Here is a 5,798-nt window from a genome sequence, read left to right on the forward strand (position 1 = left end):
TCATCATTCATGTGGAAAAAGGTAAGAAGTAGGGTACTTGGAAGCTGCAGGGGGGGCATATGTGATAGAAGCTACAGGGGGGGCATATGTGATGAAAGCTGCAGGGGGGGGGCATGTGTGATAAAAACTGCAGGGGAGGCATATGTGATAGAAGCTGCAGGGGGGGCATATGTGATGAAAGCTGCAGGGGGGGCATATGTGCTGGAAGCTGCAGGGGGGGCATGTGTGATGGAAGCTGCAGGGCATGGGGGGGCATGTGTGGCTAAAGGTGCTGGGCAGAGGGGGCATGTGTGAAGGTGCTGGGCCGAGAGGGGCCGCATGGTGATGCAGGAGGAGCAGCGTGATGTGCGGCGGCACATAGTTTACCCTTCTACTTAACTATAGGAGTATATGCTATGCTACAAAAAATATAATGCTATGAATTGTTTCAGGGAGGCAGGGGGTGGGGGGGTGGGGGGGGGCCCAAACCAATATCTTGCCTAGGGCACAATGAGGTCTCTTCCGGCTCTGGGAGGGGCAAGCCTTCCTGCCAGTTATAGTCCCTGCTACCCTGCATACTTTTCCTGCTGTGTTATTTGTTCCTGCTTTATTTGATTATCGTTGCTGACCTCTTGCCTGGATACTGACTTCGTTGTTTGCCTGTGACCCCCGACCTTTTGCCTGGATCTGACGTTCCTTAATTGCCTGTGACCCTGACCCATTGCTCTGATACTGACGCTGCCATATTGCCTGTGACCTGTTGGACCCCTGGCCTGGACCTAGGCGCTACTGTACTGCTGGTGACCCTCAAAACCTTTGCCGGGATCTTCACTCCACCTTTGAGTAAACTCCAGCGCTACGTTCTCAGGTTATCAACTCCTACTACTAGAGTACAAGACCTGGGGGCATCAGAGTACCTGTGAGCGCATCTAGCTCTACGGGAAAAGCGGTTCCTATAGGCAAAGACCTCTGAAGCGGGTCTAGGAGTTGATACCTGGGGCATGAGCCGTAACACTTTCTCCGTCTTCTGTCTTCGTCCTCTTCAGCGGCAGCTGGTCCACGGGGCACTTCTCCACACTGGCAATGAGCAGATCTCAGAAGCAGGTTTAAATAGGGTGTTCCTAATACCTATTAGTTACACAGATCATGTGATCTGAGATGCTGAAATCTGGTTGGGCTGGAAGGATCACCTAACTGAATCCAAGATGACCACGTCCATACAGCACAAAAAGCAGTAGGGGGTAAATGTATCAAGCTGAGAGTTTTCCGGCGGGTTTGAAAAACCAATCAGTTTCTAGCTATCATTTATTTAGTACATTCTACAGAATGACAGCTAGACTCTGATTGGTTGCTATAGGAAAACTCTCAGCTTGATACATTTACCCCTAGGGGCTATATTTACTAAGCTGCGGGTTTGAAAAAGTGGGGATGTTGCCTATAGCAGATTCTAGCTGTCATTTTGTATAAAGTACTATATAAATGAAAGCTAGAATCTGATTGGTTGCTATAGGCAACATCCCCACTTTTTCAAACCCGCAGCTTAGTAAATCTAGCCCTAGGTGTTTGTTTACAAATGAAGAAGTGGTGCTTAAGACTGCGACAGGTGACCAGGAGAGACCCAGTTAGCCGTGATATAATAGCGGCCGACATGGTAAGAGTGTGACAGGAATAAGAGGGCGTTACATAAATATTGCACTACTTGCCCAAAAACACTCTACAACTACAATTTATTTAAATATTGAATTAATAAAAGTACACATACTATGGCGTGTAGGGCTTGTCAACCATTTTTAACATGTACCCCTGTGATGGTAAATGTTTGAAATATACCACACAATGTGTGGTTGTTTATACTACGTACCCTGTAATGTTTGTAAATGAATTTAAAGTACTTCCTAATGTGTCTATATTTTACCAATCTTCTCATTTTTCATTTAACAGTTTTAAAAATACCATTTTGATTAGTTGTGTAAATGTGTTATTATTTTCTAATAAATGAAATGTTATTTTGAGTTATATTTAATAGACTGAGGTTCCCCTAGAACAGGGGTCGGGAACCAATGGCTCGCGAGCCAGGTGTGGCTCTTTTGATGATTGCATCTGGCTCGCAGATCGATTTTTCACTGCTCATGTCCTGTTCAGGGCTGCAGTTTGCTGTAGGAGCAATTTTCCATTATTTTAATTGGATGATACTGGCCTACGTTGACCGTTGCTGGGTAAACAGGTAAACGCCCCCTTTTGAATCAGTCTGCTCGGTCATTAGCAGTGTTGCCAATTGTCGCGGCTTTTTTTTGTCTGCCGCGGGTCGCGGTTTTTTGGGCTTTTTTTTTTTCCTCATCTGCTGGACAGCCGGGGATGAGTACTCTGCAGGGGAGAAGATCGAGTGTAGGTAAAGTATAAAAGGTGTGAACTAGAGTAGAGTATGAATGGGGGTGTGAATGAAGTATGAATGGAGTGTGAACGGGGGTGTGAAATAGAGCAGAGGGGATAATGGACACTAAGGAGGAGGGTCATTGTAAAGCATATTTAAAAAAAAATAATAATAATCAATAAATCCTAAGTATATATATATATATATATATATATATATATATATATATATATATATATGTGTGTGTGTGTGTATATGTGTATATATATATATATATATAATATATATTGGGCTTGTTTTTGGGCTTTTTAGGATTGTGTTTGGCTTGTTTTGGGCTTGTTTTTTACGAATTGGTTGCTTATTCTGTATTTTATAGTTGGCAACCCTGGTCATTAGCTCAAAGCTAACCCTTCGACAAAGAAGATGGCGAAAAGAAAAAAAGATGATGAGTATCGTATATTTCGGGACGAATGGACCGAAGAATTCGCCTTTGTGGAGAGAGCAGGTTCTGCGGTGTGTCTAATTTGCAATGACAAAATTGCATCGATGAAACGGTCGAATGTAAAGCGGCACTTCGACACGCGCCATGCTACCTTTGCATCAAAATACCCTGCGGGAGACAGCAGAAAGAAAGCGGCCCAAGAGCTACTGAGCAGGGTGCAAGCTAGCCAGCAGCAACTCCGCGTATGGACCCGGCAAGGTGACTATAATTCCGCTAGCTTTGCTGGATCTTTAGCAATAGTGAGGAACGGAAAACCATTCACAGATGGCGAGTATGCTAAAACGTTCATGCTGGATGTAGCCAATGAACTTTTTGATGATCTTCCGAACAAAGACAAGATAATCAAACGGATACAAGACATGCCTCTGTCGGCAAGAACTGTTCATGATCGTACCATCATGATGGCAAACAAAGTGGAGGAAACGCAAGTGAAGGACATAAATGCAGCGCCGTTCTTTTCCCTGGCTTTGGATGAGTCAACAGACGTGAGCCATTTGTCGCAGTTCAGCGTGATTGCAAGATATGCTGTTGATGACACACTGCGCGAAGAAAGTCTTGCTGTTCTGGCAATAAAAGGGTCCACAAGAGGTGAGGATTTATTCAAGTCTTTCATGGAGTTTGCTCAAGAAAAAAATCTACCTATGGATAAACTTCTCTCAGTGTGTACTGATGGTGCTCCGTGTATGGTGGGGAAAAACAAAGGATTTGTGGCGCTTCTTCGTGAACATGAAAATAGACCCATCCTAAGTTTCCATTGCATTCTACACCAGGAGGCACTTTGTGCTCAGATGTGTGACGGGCAGTTTGGCGAAGTGATGTCGCTGGTCATTCGTGTGATCAACTTTATTGCTGCCCGAGCCTTAAATGATCGCCAGTTTAAAACACTGCTGGATGAAGTTGGAAATAACTATCCTGGTCTGCTTTTGCACAGCAATGTGCGTTGGTTGTCAAGAGGGAAGGTGCTTAGCCGTTTTGCGGCTTGCCTGAATGAAATCCAGACTTTTCTTGAAATGAAAGGCATCGAGCATCCTGAGCTAGCCGAAACTGAGTGGCTCCTCAAGTTTTACTATCTTGTAGATATGACTGAACATCTGAACCAGCTCAACGTGAAAATGCAAGGCATTGGAAATACAGTGTTATCCCTTCAACAAGCTGTGTTTGCTTTTGAAAACAAGCTAGAGCTCTTCATTATGGATCTTGAAACAGGTCGTTTACTACATTTTGAAAAACTGAGCCAGTTTAAAGATGCATGCACAGCAAGTGAGCCCATTCAAAACTTTGATCTCCACCAGCTAGCTGGCTTCACATCCAGTCTCCAACAGTCCTTCAAAGCACGCTTTACAGAATTTCGTGAGCACGCTCGTCTTTTTAAGTTCATCACCCATCCAACCGAGTGTTCACTGAACACAGCCGACCTGAGTTACATTGCTGGTGTCTCCGTCAGAGATTTTGAATTAGAAGTGGCTGACCTGAAGGCCTCAGACATGTGGGTGAATAAGTTCAAGTCACTGAATGAAGATTTGGAAAGAATCACACGACAGAAAGCGGAGTTGGCGAGCAAGCACATGTGGACAGAAATTAAAAAACTTCAACCCGAAGACCAGCTGATTCTCAAAACTTGGAACGCGCTTCCTGTCACATACCACACACTGCAGCGTGTGAGTATTGCTGTGTTGACCATGTGTCACGGGCACTAGGAGTCTTTACCCAGGGATCACCAGGTGGTAGGCTTACCAGAGCAGTATAGGTGATAATATGGTACTCTGGTAGCGGGGTGATCACGGAACAGGAAATAGCAGATGATGAGATGCTCAGGAAAGTCTATGACTAGCAGCACTGGCAATATGGAAGTAGTAATACACGAGGAACTGTATGGACAAAGGACACGTGAAGGTAGTCAGTGGTCTGCGGTAGCAAGTTGTACCACTGCTATAGTGAGGAGGAATGTCCAACAGAAACGAGGAGGTGATGAGAGTCAGCGGTCTGCGGATAGCAAGTTGTACCGCTGTCTGAGTGAAGGAATGGAATCCAAGTGGAGGTATCCGGGGAGTCAGTGGTCTGCGTTAGCAAGTTGTACCACTGCTATGTGAGAGGATACTGGAACGGGTGAAACTGTAAACAGGAGTCAGTGGTCTGCTACTAGCAAGTTGTACCACTGAATATATATGTGAGGAGGTGCACGGGGAGAGACTGCAACACAATATATACACGGGCACCTTGACTTTGATCCACAGTAATATGCACAATATAAATGTATAAATGACTGAACAACACTGCCAATGTAGAAAGTCTCTTGAAGTAATCCAGCATGAGATAACACAGTCAATGATGGCAATAGAGTCAGCAGATAGTACACTCCAGAGGAGAACCAACACAGTCAATGATGGCAATAGACTCAGCGGATAGTACACTCCAGAGGAGAACCAACACAGTCCAGCAAGGTATGCAATACACAGCACAGTCAATGGGAAGTATGCATACCGTGGTTCAGGAGAAGGCAGTTAGACAGGAGTGCAGAGATACCTGAAGGGCAGGAGGCCGGCAGGATCCAAAGTCCCTGGATGGGTGAAGCGGTGGTCTAGCAGGTGCAGCGCACAGGTAGGTAGACCAGCAGGGAACACAGGAAGGCGTGGAGAGCGGATCAGTAGTAGATGGATGAGTAGCGCTGAGAAGTAACAGCAGCGGGTCTCTGCGGGAACACGGAGGTAGCCAATAGCAACCAGTAGGTGCAGTAACGATGGGACACCGGAGCAGAGTAGAACTGGAACAGTTGATCACGGAGAGTAGCGGGTAGCAATAGTGGCAGCAGACTCAAGGAAACACGGGAGAGTAGACAAGGGCTGAAGACTGAAGCGCACAGGGGCAGCGGATAGGAATCAGCCAAACAGTCACGATGAAACACAGACGGGTTGCAGGTTGAAGACTGTAGTGCACGGAGGCAGCGGA

The 5,798-nt window shown here is 45.7% G+C and overlaps 1 protein-coding gene across 1 annotated transcript; it reads left to right on the forward strand.

Moving 5' to 3' along the window:
- The first annotated feature begins 2,773 nt into the window (after nucleotides 1-2,773).
- Nucleotides 2,774-4,549, forward strand: LOC142095333 (general transcription factor II-I repeat domain-containing protein 2-like). Its single transcript, XM_075178286.1, has one exon. It carries the CDS (start codon nucleotides 2,774-2,776, stop codon nucleotides 4,547-4,549), a length of 1,776 nt encoding a protein of 591 aa, XP_075034387.1.
- Nucleotides 4,550-5,798: the final 1,249 nt, after the last annotated feature.

This window comes from Mixophyes fleayi, chromosome 6 (assembly GCF_038048845.1).
Source record: "Mixophyes fleayi isolate aMixFle1 chromosome 6, aMixFle1.hap1, whole genome shotgun sequence".
Lineage (NCBI taxonomy): Eukaryota > Metazoa > Chordata > Amphibia > Anura > Limnodynastidae > Mixophyes > Mixophyes fleayi.

What these genes read in the sequence shown, in the direction of transcription:
- LOC142095333 (XM_075178286.1), top strand. Translation starts at nt 2,774, where the DNA reads ATGGCGAAAAGAAAAAAAGATGATGAGTATCGTATATTTCGGGACGAA.